General features: G+C 54.4%; 1 protein-coding gene across 1 annotated transcript; it reads right to left on the bottom strand.

Annotated features, from left to right (window-relative positions):
* Nucleotides 1-9,884: 9,884 nt before the first annotated feature.
* LOC125533957 (vacuolar iron transporter homolog 5-like) lies at nucleotides 9,885-10,768 on the bottom strand. Its single transcript, XM_048697276.2, has one exon. The coding sequence runs from the start codon at nucleotides 10,684-10,686 to the stop codon at nucleotides 10,054-10,056; it is 633 nt and encodes a 210-aa protein (XP_048553233.2). The 5' UTR covers nucleotides 10,687-10,768; the 3' UTR covers nucleotides 9,885-10,053.
* Nucleotides 10,769-14,091: the final 3,323 nt, after the last annotated feature.

The following is a 14,091-nucleotide window of genomic DNA, read 5'->3' on the forward strand; positions in this document are numbered from 1 at the left end:
GTTCTCAAACCCGTAGGGTCGCACGCTTAACGTTCGATGACGATCGGTATGATGAGTTTATATGTTTTGATGTACCGAAGGTAGTTCGGAGTCCCAGATGAGATCACGGACATAACAAGGAGTCTCGAAATGGTCGATACATAAAGATCGATATATTGGATGACTATATTCGGACACCGGAATGGTTCCAAGGTGCATCGGGTATTTATTGGAGTGCCGGAAGGGTTTTCGGAACCACCGGGGAAGTTATGAGCCTTATTGTGCCTTAAGGGAGAGAGAGGGAGCAGCCAAGGGCTAGCCGCCCCCTCCCCCCCCCATGGGCCTAGTCCGAATTGGACTAGGGGGAGGAGCGGGACCCCCTCCTTCCTTCTCCTTCCCCTCTTCTTCCTTCTTCTCCTAGTAGGACTAGGAAAGGGGGGGTCCAACTCCTACTAGGAGTAGGATTGCCCCCCTTGGCCGCGCCCTATAGGGCCGGCGGCCTCCCCCCTTGCTCCTTTATATACGGGGGCAGGGGGCATCCTAGAGCACACAAGTTGACAATTGTTTTAGTCGTGTGCAGTGCCCCCTTCACAGAAACACACCTCGGTCATATTTGTCGTAGTGCTTAGTCGAAGCCCTGCATCGGTAACTTCATCATCACCGTCACCACGCCGTTGTGCTGGAAAAACTCTCCCTCGACCTCAGCTGGATCTAGAGTTCGAGGAACGTCACCGAGCTGAATGTGTGCAGATCGCGAAGGTGCCGTGCTTTCGGTACTTGATCGGTTGGATCGCGGAGACGTTCGACTATATCAACCGCGTTACTTAAACGCTTCCGCTTTCGGTCTATGAGGGTATGTAGACACACTCTCCCCTCTTGTTGTGTTAGGGTAATTGACCACGGGTACCCCGGAGACGGCAAGACAATATTTTAAAACATCGGGGCTAGCAAAGCCCCTCAGCCCGAACCAACTCGTCACCCGGCCTGCTCCCCGTCCGGCTGCTCTAGCCAGCCGGCTGCCGACTGCGCCAACGGCCGGCTGCTTGAAGTCAACCGCCGACACCGACGAGACCGCCGTACCCGGCACTGTGCACGCGTCACCTCAAGCCATCATGTACAGTGTCACTTGTCCTTGGGCACTATTTATAATGTGACCCAGGAGACAAGCATGACACGGCTAAATTACATGTTTTGACCCTTTTGTGAAACTTTATCGAGATCTGACCTTAGTCTCAAAAAATTTTGAGATCTGGCCTTTTTCCTACCGTCAGGGTTGATGACGGTAGGGTATAACTGCCTACCGCCAGAGTCATTGATGGAAGGACTTGACTGCGTCGTCACCTTCATTTAATATGGAAAATACCCTACCGCCAGAGCCGTTGGCGATAGGCTGTGTACCGTTAAAGAATTTGGCGGTAGGTGCATGCAGCACATCCATCCATCCATGCATGCACACAGGGCCGATGCATTCAGTGCACACCATGCAGCGCATCCATCCATGCATGCAGCAAGCACATCCATCCATCCATGCATGCACACAGCGCCCGATGCATTCAAAGCACTGCATGCAGCTCATCCATTCATCCATCTCATGCATGCACACGGTAGCACAGAGTAGCACCCAGCAGCCCACGTGCAGCCAACTTTCTGTTTGAGGGGAGCAGTGCAACGCAGTTTATCAGAACAGCGCGGGCTTTTGTTTCACGGCCCTACCGCCAAGGACCCTTGGGATAGGGTATAATGGGCTATCGCTAAAGACTTTAGTGGTAGGATATTTTTCATATTAAACAAACGATTACGGTGCAGTCAAATCCTACTCTCTACCGCTAAAATCAATGATGGTAGAAAAAAGATCAGATCTCGAATTTTTTTAAGACTAGAATCAGATTTCGATTAAGTTTCACAAAAAGGTCAAAACACACAAAATTGAGCCGCATGACACCCCATCATGTCACTAGCTAGTTAGCTTACATCCTAAGCTACCCACAAGCCTATATAAGCTAGCTAGCAAGCACACATCCATCCACCCTCACACTCACGCATGCATGCTTAGGCACATGCGGCCACACACACTTGTGCTCATATGCATATACGAGATCAGATGTCTACGGCACTGATCTGAGATACAGCTCCAGGAGCACATTGTACTGTCAGATATACGTCCTACATATATATCCAGACAAGTAGGAGTAGGGGTATTATTTCTCTAGAGAGCCCCGAACCTGGGTAAACTAGCGCGTGTTACTCGCATACCCGTCCCTGGATATTCCGACAGTAGTCTTGCTCTCACACTCAAGCCACCCTATGGCATCCGTCGTCTCACCCTCGCGAGAATATCACGACAATTAGCACCCACCGTGGGGCAAGCTGCTGTTGGTTTCGCAATCCGGGCGGGACCCCTTTCGCCATCATCACCACGGCGTCGCCGCCATCTCTCTGGTAGCGCTCGGGGACCCGACATTGACACGCCCCCGGAGCGGTCGCGAGGGGCGGCGCGTCCTCGTTGTCGGCCTCTTTGTCATCACCACCGCAACGCCGGCCGTCCGTCCGCGCGTGGTGCCTCGCTTCGGTCGGCCGCATCCATTCACGCGCCGCTCGCATCTGCTCCCCTTCGCGTTGTGCCTTGCTCCGGCCGAAACGCGTGTTCGCCACTCCATATATCATCCATACAAGCTAGCTAGATGCAAGTCATACAATGGTCAAACCATTAGCCATATCATAGTCAGATATCGCTTGTACACAACCCATGTCAGCATTAATCTTGATCATGTAGATGGCAGCGGGGCGCTGCGGCTGTTGGTAGCGGCCGTTGGAGTCAGTTGGAGGCAGTCGCGTCGTGCGCGCGGCCGGAGCTGCATGAAGTTTGATCGTGGGTTAGTGGATGTGTGATAGCCGGGTAATGCGTGCGTGCGTGTAGTGTGTGTGTGCACACGTCTGGGTATAAAAGCCCTCCGTGTATTGATGTAAACCTGAGCGCGGGTGTGTGTGTCAAGGTGTTGTAGCGATGTAGCCTGGGGTGAACGAGTTCGTGCTCGTGGAATACAACGCCGTTCGTGCGGCGGGCGGAGTACGTGCTCCGGGAAACACCTGTGTCCAGTATCCTTCTTCCTCCTTCATCTTCTTCTTCGTTGTGTCAGAGAGAGAACGAGCGGGAGGTGCAGCGAGAGAGAGGAAGACAGAGGCGGCGCCAACAATTGGTATCATGAGCTTGGTGTCTTGCGTGCTTGCCGTGCCGGAGGCGTGGCAGCGATGGCGGCGCTCGCCGGCGGCTGCGCGATGGAGCTCTGGGCCGTGTGTCGGCCTATGGAGGTGGGTGGCGCTGTGGCTGCCATGGCACGTGGCAGAGGCGGCGGGCGGTGACGGCGTACGTGCGGCGACCGCGGAGGCCGCCCAGGCGCTGCGTGGTGGCGCGGCGGCACCGCACGGCGTGGAGGCACTGCATGGCGGCATGGAGTCCGCAGCGGTGCAGGGCAATAAGGCGTGGCGGCAAGCCGGGCGCGACCGGTGCGTGTTATGGGTGCACAGTGGACGCGTCGGGACCGCGAGAGTGGACCGCGTCGAGGCGCTGGACCTGGTTGCGCAGATCGTGTACGTGCGCGGCGGGAGCGCGGGGACGTGGGGAGTGCGCACGAAGGGCACGGCGATCGCGAAGACGAGGAGGTCGCGAAGGACCTGCGTGGTGGCGCAGAGGTCGCAGCGGCTCGGCGCGACAATCGTGGAGGCTCGTGGCACGGAGCCGCGGCGCTCGTGTCGGATGCGTCAGGCGCGTGTATGGGCGCGCGGCGGGACCGTGGTGTAGGGTGGCCGTTGACGAGCGGGGGTGTGCGCGTTGAGCTGGTCCATCGCGGGCTCGCCGCGCCCAGACGTGTGCGTGCATGTCGGAGGGGGCGCGGGCAGAGCGGGCGGGACAAGCGCTCGACGTGGGCTGGGATGTGGGTGCGTGCCCGGCGCGTCCCTGGGTATAAAACCCCCGTGTACGTTGTAATGGCAGTGCCTGGAGTCGAGTTCGAGCTCGAGGTAATCAAGGGCGTTGGTGCGCCAGGAAGAGAAGCTGTGGCGTGTGTCGCCGAAGATGAAGAAGGGCGTTCTTCGTGGCGGTCGACGACGATCCATGTCAAGATTATGGGGGAAAATTGTCAGCATTAATCTTGATCATGTAGATGGCGGCGGGGCGGTGTGGCTGTTGGTAGCGGTCGTTGGAGTCAATTGGAGGCAGCCGCGTCGTGCGCGCGGCCGGAGCTGCATGGAGTTTGATCGTGGGTTAGTGGTTGTGTGGTAGCCGGGTAATGTGTGCGTGCGTGTAGTGTGTGTGCACAAGTCTGGGTATAAAAGCCCTCCGTGTATTGATGTAAACCTGAGCGTGGGTGTGTGCATCAAGGTGTTGTAACGATGTAGCCTGGCGTGAACGAGTTCGTGCTCGTGGAATACAACGCCGTTCGTGCGGCGGGCGGAGTACGTGCTCCGGAAAACACCTGTGTCCAGTATCCTTCTTTTTTGGAACGTAGGCTTAAGAAGAGCCCGGCTTTAAATTAACAAAGCCATCAACTGGCCAGGATTACAACTCCGGAAAACAACCACATTCCAACTAAAAGGAAAGAAAACAAACAGCAAAGATACAGATATAAGGGCGCCTAGGAGCAGCTCACAGAAGCATACAACAAGCTAGCACACATAGCTAGAGATGCCAGGAACCCCATACACGCCGAGAACCAAGGCAAAAACGCTAAACGGCTCAGGAAAGAGCACCGACGACGAAGCACAAGCACGCCATTGCCAAACGCCTGGGTTTGAAGTAGACACATTCATCCAGATCCATCATTACAGAAGGCCCCTGCCTCCTCGCCTAGCTCGAGGCGCCGCACCGGTGAGCGATGGACATGCTCACTCTAAAACCTACATGAATGGCATCGCATGAACCTGCATGAATGGCATCGTCCAGTATCCTTCTTCCTCCTTCATGTTCTTCTTCGTTGTGTCAGAGAGAGAACGAGAGGCGGCGCCAACAACCCATACACCAGCCAATACGAGTTGGATAGAGTCTGTGCATTAGTCAGATCATATGCCCAGGCGATGGGTTTTTTCAGCAACATGCTTCGTGCATATCCGTTGCACAGCCCCGGCCTCCGCCAACTCCGTGCCCGGGCCGACTTCTCGTCGCTGACTGCCCCGCGCCCGGCTCTGCTCGTCGCCCGCTCTGTGCCCGGCTCCACTTGGCCTTGCTGCGCCTCGCGCCCTCGGCCGTCCGACTGCTCAGCCTCGATCGCCTGCGTGCCGGCTGGCCAAGGCCGGCTCCGGACCCCACGTGCGCACGCACCCGCGCGCCTGCATCCGGCCCTAAGGCCGGCCATCCCCGTGCTGGCCTCCGCCCCCTCGCACTGTCTCGTGCTGGCGTCCGCCCCGCCGACCTCCGGCCCGAGCGCCCGTGCCATTAGCCGGCAGAAAAGAAGAAATAAGAAAAGGGGTGCTCGGGCAAGAAACAAAAACAAGAGACAAGAGAAGAGTTTTGTCACAAGAGAAGAAAGGAAAAAAAGGCGCTGCCAGACGCCTGGCTGAATGTGCCAAGCTGGCTTGGCCGCATCCCGCTCACCCATGGCCGGTCAAGCCCGACCGGCTGGACCCTCCTCGAGCGCCCGGAGGCTCGAGGGCTACACCAAGTGGGTGCGCCGGCGCGCTCCGCGAGCGCCGAGCCGTGTCAGCTGTCTTCGGCAAACTCCGCCTCGCATACACGAAAATCAATGTGAGCTCCTCACCCGCATATTTTTGCACCGCGAAAGCACGGATAATCTCGAGCGATGCTCGGGGGCTACCTCCGCATTTTATTACAGTTGCATCACTGTTCGCCCCGGCGCCAGCCAGAGTTGGCCCGGAGGCTGGCCGCTTGGTCTGAGACGTTCTTTCCTGCATAAGGCTTAGTAGCGTGCATGGTATCAAAGGCTCAGACCACAGAGCGGCTGTCCGGCTAGCAAGAGCGAACGCTGGAGACCACCCACGCGAAAAATGTCTCGGGAGAAAAAACGGTTCGGGTGATCCGGCCATTTGCTTTATGAGTATCTGCTCGGTTAAATCTGCTCCCAGAGTCATAATACTGTACACTCCACTTCACGGCCCACTCTCAGTCACAGACCGCAGAGCGGCTGTCCGGCAAGCAAGAGCACAAGCCAAAGAGCGGAGGAAACACGAAAAAGATTGAAGGGGGCTCGGGCAAAACCGAGGTGATATATTTGTGTGGACTAACTTTGTCTTTTGCATGATCATTTCCGTGGGGAACCCCCCTCCCTCCTCGCTCGGAGGCTCGGAGGCTACACCCAGCAGGTGCACTTGCACGCCCCCGCCGGAAGCAAGCCGCGCCGGCTGCGGTCTGCAGCCGGCCGTCATCAACATCTTCTACATCAACACCCGCCAAGAAACCTCCGCCCAACTTTGCCAAGTTGCCCAGAGGCTCGAGGTCTACTGTCGGGGTAATTGACCACGGGTACCCCGAAGACGGCAAGACAATATTTCAAGACATCAGTGCTAGCAAAGCCCCTCAGTCCGACTGCTCAGGCCACCCAGGCGGCCCCCTGTCCGACTACCCGAACCGACTCGCCACCCGGCCTGCTCCCCGTCCGGCTGCTCCAGCCAGCCAGCTGCCGACTGCGCCAACGGCCAGCTGCCCGAAGTCAACCGCCGACACCGACGAGACAGCCGTACCCGGCACTGTGCACGCGTCATCTCAAGCCATCATGTACAGTGTCCCTTGTCCCTGTGCACTATTTATAAAGTGACCCAGAAGACAAGCATGACACCCCCACCATGCCACTAGCTAGTTAGCTACCATGCCTACCTAGCTTACATCCTAAGCTACCCCCAAGCCTATATAAGCTAGCTAGCAAGCACACATCCATCCACCCTCACACTCACGCATGCATGCTCAGGCACATGCGGCCACACACACTCATATGCATATACGAGATCAGATGTCTACGGCACTGATCTCAGATACAGCTCCAGGAGCACATTGTACTGCCAGATATACGCCTCACATATATATTCAGACATGCAGGAGTAGGGGTATTATTTCTCCGGAGAGCCCCGAACCTGGGTAAACTAGCGCGTGCTACTTGCATACCCGTCCCTGGATATTCCGGCAGCAGTCTTGCCCTCACACTCAAGCCACGCTATGGCATCTGTCGTCTCGCACCCCCCCCCCCCCCCCCGAGAATACCACGACACGTTGCTATGCATCTGATAGATAGATCTTGCGTGATCGTAGGCTTTTTTTTGAAATACTGTGTTCCCCAACACTCTCTTCTCTCCCTTATCCGTTCCTCCCTCAAGTTCTTCCCAATCCCGTCCTGTCCACCTCCAATCCACCACTTCATCGTCCATGGCACGGTGGAAGGAGCGCCTGGTCATCTTCAGTTTCGGGGACGAGAAGAAGCGGCCGGACCGTTGGTCCCCTTTTGGGACTTGTATGATGTGGTGATGGAGAAGCTTAGTGCAAGGTTATTTTATTAGTTTAATTAATTAGCTGTTCTATGAACGTGAGCCACGATGTGACTAATTTTGCGCTACTATTATAGGAATGAGATCGGTGTTTTTGAATGTGTGCTATGAACCAAGTGTGTTCTTTTGAATTAGGGATAATTGAGGAAGAATCTATGATCTAGTGAGAGGTGCATCCTATTTGAAAGGAATTTACGTAGATTGGTATTGATGATTCTGAGTTTGCGCATCACCTCGACAACCTTTATATTATTTTGCAATGCGCTCTATACATGTTACAAAGGCTGCCAGTACGACATCTCTACTAGAGTTGCTCTAGGCTCCACCACAAGACGTCACAACTTCACTGTTTTGGGAAGCACGCAAGTGACAGTGAGGCGGATACACGAGGTGGGTTGCTTGAGGCGTATGTTCTTGGCATTGGGGGGGGGGGGATAATGCTACACATACGTAAGGATTTCTACGTAATTAACATAACTGATTAGGTGGCACATTTTCGTTAGAGGAAATAAGGGGAGGGGCCGGTTGAAATCAGGGGGCCCGAAGAGATTAGTTAAGGCAAGTGAGGATAATGCTACACATACGTAAAGATTTCTACATAATTAACGTAACTGATTAGGTGTCACGTTTTCGTTAGAGGAAATAAGGGGAGGGGCCCCACCCCTGATCAGGGGCCGAAGAGGAATAATACTACACCTACGAAACTGACACGAAGCTTTACGTAATCCTTCCAACCAACTAATCTCCCCCCCCCCCCCCCCCCCGATTTTCAGGGGGGTGGGCCTCTCCCTCTCCGTACACCCAATTTTTTTTAGAAAAGGAGAATGCACCCCCGGCCTCTGCATCTGGACGATGCATACGGCCATTTTATTAATTATTAAGCACAAAAGACCTTACAAAGTAGTACATCAGTAAGCCTGAAGCCACCATCTAGGCAACATCTGTCGCTACTCCTACCCCCTTGATGCAGTAGTGCCGAATGTTCGAGCCTAATACCAAACAGACATCGCACTAAATCCTAACATCTAATGCCGGATGCCCCATCCTAGCCACATACCGGATTGGGTCACACGCCGGTCCGGCGCACTCACCGAGGCTGCCGCCGCCTTCTTCCATCGATCCATCTACAGAGCAGGTACTGACGCACAGACCTTGCCAGGCCTGCCGTCGACGCCACCATGGCGCCAGACAGCTCGACCACCCTGCGCTCGTCCATCCAGCCGCATCTGTCGTCGATATGCAGCTGCACCATGCCGCCACCACTCGTCGTCAATGACGCGGTAGATACAACGCCGCACCACCTGGCAACCTCCACACCATCGCCACTGCTGGAGCTACTCGGAGCCCACCATCCACAACATCTCTCCCCTGAACATCAGTTCCTCCCAAGACGGCGCCTCCATGGAGGATACGACGCGCAGGACGCCGCCGCCGCCCAATCCAGACTGAATTTTGGACTTTCGTCCGGGAGGGGTTTGGGGGTGGATAGTGGGGACCTCGGCTTCGCCTCTAGGAAGCGTAACGGCGTCAAGTGACGTCGCCGATGCCGGGCCGAACACGCCGAACAAAGTTTCCTTCGGTCCCCATCCTATGCCATCAAATCTCCGTGTACTCCGGATCCGGCAAGCCACGATCCGAACCCCAAGAAGATGAAAGAGCTATGGGGCTCAACCCACCAGAAAGAAGGATCGAGAAGAACTCCTTGTAGATCTCCAGACGCCGAATCCAACGATCCGACGTGGCCAGCGACGATCATCACCACCCCGCGGCGGCCGACGGAGTCCGAGGAAAGGATCCAGATGGATCCGATCTGGATCCGGCGGCACCCGCGACCACCGGTCAGGCCAACGCAGCCACCACCTCACGACACGCAGGTCGTCACCGCCGCGCCGCGCACGACGCCGATGGGAGACCCGCCCGCCGCGCCGCCGGACCCCACGTTCACCCGGTGTTCCTCTGGACCCCGTTGTCCCGCGCCAGCCAAGACGGAAAGGATGGGGAGAAGCCCCGCCGCCGCCCAGCCGCCCAGGCTTCGCCCGGCGGCGCTATGGACGGCGGCGAGGAGGGGGGAGGAGGAGGAGACTCGAGGGGCGGCGGCTAGGGTTTTCCCCCCGGGTCGCCCGCGGGGGCGACGCGAGGGGCGAGGGGTAGTACGCGACTTGTCCTCTCCCTACACCCAATAACAATGCCCCACGTTGGACAGCCCGTTAGTTTATGTAGTTTTTTTTTAGGTAGTTCTAGCATTGCTCAGCCGAAAAGATTAGTTAAGGCAAGTTGCTTAACATGACGTATGTCGTACGTAGATCTACCCTACCGAAAAACATAGAGCGGGTAAGTGCAAACCTTTGGCCAATTGAACATGTTGTGTCACATCCTTTCAAACAATAGAGCATGCATGGAGAGGAATGAAAATCACTTGGTACTATAGTACGAGTTTAAACGTTTTCATTTGCCGTTTGATTACTATTACAAGGAAGAAAATAAGTCAGCCGTAGGTGCAAGTACGGTGGCTAGTACTGGGTACTTTATTCCGATAAGAGTATGGGCGATGCCCGCACATGACCAAGACCATGTGTCCATGTCAGTTTCTTATACGCCGCTGGCTCGGAAGAGCCTCATGAACCCAAAGGTGACGGCCATGGCGGCCAGCCCGCCCACCACCACCCGCGCGCACGACCTCGCCACGGGGGCCCGCCCCAGCACGGCGCCCACGCATCCGAACGCGGCCAGCGCCAACGTCGCGACGACCACCACCACGGCGACCCGCAGGTTGTAGCCCACGATGAACCCGGCGGCCAGCAGCGGTAGGAGCGCCCCGACGGAGAAAGCCAGCGCTGAGGCCGCAGCGGCATGTGCTGGGCTTGGCAGCGCCTTCTCGTCGTCGCCGCCTCGCTTTCCGGCCTGGTCCAGCTCCGCGATCTCCACGTCGCGCTGGGAGCAGACGGACACGTACTCTCCGATGGCCATGCTGCATGCCCCGGCCAGTAGTCCCGCGAACCCGGACACGACCATGGCCCGCGTGTCGGGCTTGACGGCGCTGACGCCGAGCATGAGGGAGGCCGTGGAGACAAGCCCGTCGTTGGCGCCCAGCACCGCCGCGCGCAGCCAGTTGGCGCGCCCGGCAAAGTCGATGGACGACTCGGAGTTGTCGACGTAGCCGCACATCACGGCCGGGTTCTCGGCGTCGACCACGGCGGCCAGCTTGGCGTTGTTCACGGCCATGGCGACTGGGAGCTAGCGAGATGGATGGAGATGGTTGGGTTCGGGGTGGTAGTAGTAGTGGTAGCGGTAGTGTGGCGAACACACGCTCCCCTGGCGTGGTTTTATAGTGAATTTGAGGAGCCATGAGGGTCGTGCCTTGTGTTCGTGTGTTGCTGTGGGCATTGCCGGTCTTCTTTTTGACCTTTCATGCCGCTATGGCTAGTGCATACACGCCGCCACATCTTTTTCCTCTGGTATTGCGCGCCCGTGGCCACCACGAGCACACACCTACATAAATCGATGCATTGTGCTTGCTGAGTGTACATCATATGCAAGGCGTTTACAATGACTAGCGATAATTTGGTCGTTGGTTCCTTATAGTCATTAACTCGCATGTGATATAGACCACGAAAAATCAGCTAAAATAGAAAGGAACGGAAAATATCCATATTAAGAAAAAGTAAGCATATACATATAACAATAATAATTACAAGAATTCAAATAATAGAAATTATGAAAAGAAAATGAAACATTTCATCCATAGACAGAGATGGAATCCGAGCAGTTTGGGGGTTTAGGGTACTCTCCGCAAAATTGGCTCCGACACTTTTGTCAAAAGTGAAAGGACTACTGACCGAAGTCGCGGGAGAAAGCGCGTCATATATACTAATTTATCCCATCTACTGATGAAAGATAAAGGTTACAATTATTCATTTCTCGTCTCATTCTATATTTTCAGCTCAGCGCTTGCTTGCTCCTACATGCTACAAATGGTTTTAAATTTCAGTTTCAGAATTTTTTAGCTACATTCGAATCACTGGGTTTCGTTGAATTTTAGCCATTTCGGTTATCATTTCGGTCATGGAACCAAATTTTCTGTTCGAATTTTATTGAGATCGTACCAAATAATTTGTGTATACTACCACAATTGCTGAAATATTTTAAGAGAAACACAATAGTCATTCAATGAAGATTAGTTCGTTCAATTAAACTTGCATGAACTTTAACGCTCAGATTAGGTGGTTCTTAGTATGGACTCGAAAATACTACTCCCTCCGATTCAAAATAAGTGTCACCGTTTTGAAATAAGGTTGAGAGAGTATTTACTTTCCAGTTGCATTAGAAACAGTGAAACCGCTTCCTAAGGAAACACTTTTTTCGGATTCCTAAGAAAACAATTGACATTGTTAAAAAGAAACACCTTTGTAGAGACTTCGAGATAATCTCATCTTTCTTACGCATTATAGCCATTAAAAATGCATGTGAAAGAAGGTCGGATTAACCCGAAAAAGTGATCCAAAAATGGATCTGGCCTAAAGTTTCAGGATATATCCCATCCTAGATTTTACCCACCCGGAAATGTGCATGTATTGTCCACACTAATGTTGTGGGTGGTTTGTTTCACGAAAACCGATGAGAATGCCCGTTGCTTCAGAAACAATTGACACTGGTGGCCTGGATCAGAGGCAGGCACACCTATAACGCATCATGAGTAATCCACAACACTCGACGGCCTTGTATACAGAGGCAGCCACGACAACACCACCAAAAGGAGGTAGATATAGCCTCCCGCATCACGCTATCGAAGGACTAGATACATGCTAGGCATACTATGAAATAGGGTGCCAACTGGATAATCATTGATGTACTTGTGGAAACATGGAGGGCGCGGGGGAGGGGGGGGCAAGGAGAGAGGCGCAATGGCGGCGCATGTAGGGCTGGGCGTTCGGTTCCCCCGAACCGAACGGTTCGGTGCTTCGGGTTTTAATGAATTTCGGTTTTGAGATTTGGCAGACCGATCGGTTTCCTATAAAAATACTAACCGAGAGTTCGGTGTACCGATGCTTCGGTTCGGGTCTCGGTTGAGACCGAACAACTGACGAAAACAAAACTGAGCAGGCAACGAAGATAGAGGAAATATGACAGCGACAAAGATCAGTTGTGGCAAAAATCGAATCAAAAATCAAATCCTCAGATCCGTGCGCAAAAACAGAATCAAAAATCGAAGATCTGCAGCACGGATCTGCGCTCGGTAGGTCGAAGAGAGATGGTCGCCGCCTCGCCTCCATGAGCAGCAGCACTGACGCCGTCATACCGGGGATGGATATAAGCAGAGGGACATGGATGAGAGGTGGAAGTGGAGCCGCCGCCGCCGCCGGACGCAGGGATGGATAGAAGTCAAAGGCAGTGGCGACTAGGTTGCGGTGGTCGAGGCACAGACACTCGCGGGCGGCGGCTAGGGCGCGGTCGAGCGTTTAGGGCTCGAGATGCTGCTGATGTGAATGTACGACTCGCTCTATCCAGGTTCAGTAGTTGGGCTGTGGGCCGTGGGCTACGTAGATTTCTCGTGAGTTGAAAATTGCTTCGGTACTTCGGTGTGTTCGGTTACTTGATACATGCACCCGAATCAACCGAAGAAAGTTCGGTTCTCCAGATTGGCTGACCGAAGTTACGAGCGAACGAATCGGTTTCCGTGCGTTCGGGTTCGGTCCCGGTTATTTCGGGTCGGTACTTCGGTCATCGGTTTATATGTCCACCCCTAGGCGCATGGGAAAAATCTTGGAGGGATGATAGACTGCGAGCTACCGTCAAGATTTGGGATGATTTTCACTTGTTATACATGCCATCAATTAAAGGTAGTCAAATAAAATCTCCTAGGGCTAGGGGCGGCCTCCTAGATTGGACCTAGATAAGCATTAAGAGTAACTCTAGCAGATGCTCCATATGTGGTCGATCACTATAATAACCGCTAGTATGTCCGTCGTCACACAAAATGGCACTCTAGAAAGTCACCATATGTTGCCGTGATAGCCATATGTTATGGATCTCACTCCTAAAACGACCACATAGCCTCCAAATATGGAGGTTGTGGAAGCCATGTTTGCAGCTCGCTCCAAACCCAACTGACAGTATGTGAGGAAAGTTTCATCTCTTCCTCCTCGGGCTATATGTAGGATTTGAAGCAACACGACCAAGCATGCACCATCGATTGCGGGGGGGGGGGGGGGGGGGGGGAGGGGGGGGGCCTTCAACCGCATGGCAAATAAATGACTGTGGCTGCCTCCTCGGATTCCTGTGGCAGCCCGTCAGATGGTCACCACGCATCACCATCTCCTAGCTTGTTTGTGAGGCTAGGTGGCATGTGAGCAGGCCAACAATCGTGTATAAAAGCGTCCCTTGATGGTTGTCTGCCACCTTCCCAACTACCCTTCTAATGGAGCCCATGGTGTCTTATACCGGTGCATCTCTTCTCTCCCTTATCCGTTCCTCCCTCAAGTGCCTCCCATTCCTGTCTTGTCCACCCCCAATCCACCACTTCATCGTACATGGCACAGTGGAAGGAGCGCCCGGTCATCTTCAGTTTTGAGGACGAGGAGAAGCGGCTGGACCGTTGGTCCCCTTTTGGGACTTGTATGATGTGGTGGT

This window comes from Triticum urartu, chromosome 2A (assembly GCF_056163025.1).
Source record: "Triticum urartu cultivar PI428250 chromosome 2A, HENAU_Tu73, whole genome shotgun sequence".
In the NCBI taxonomy this organism is placed as follows: Eukaryota; Viridiplantae; Streptophyta; class Magnoliopsida; order Poales; family Poaceae; genus Triticum; species Triticum urartu.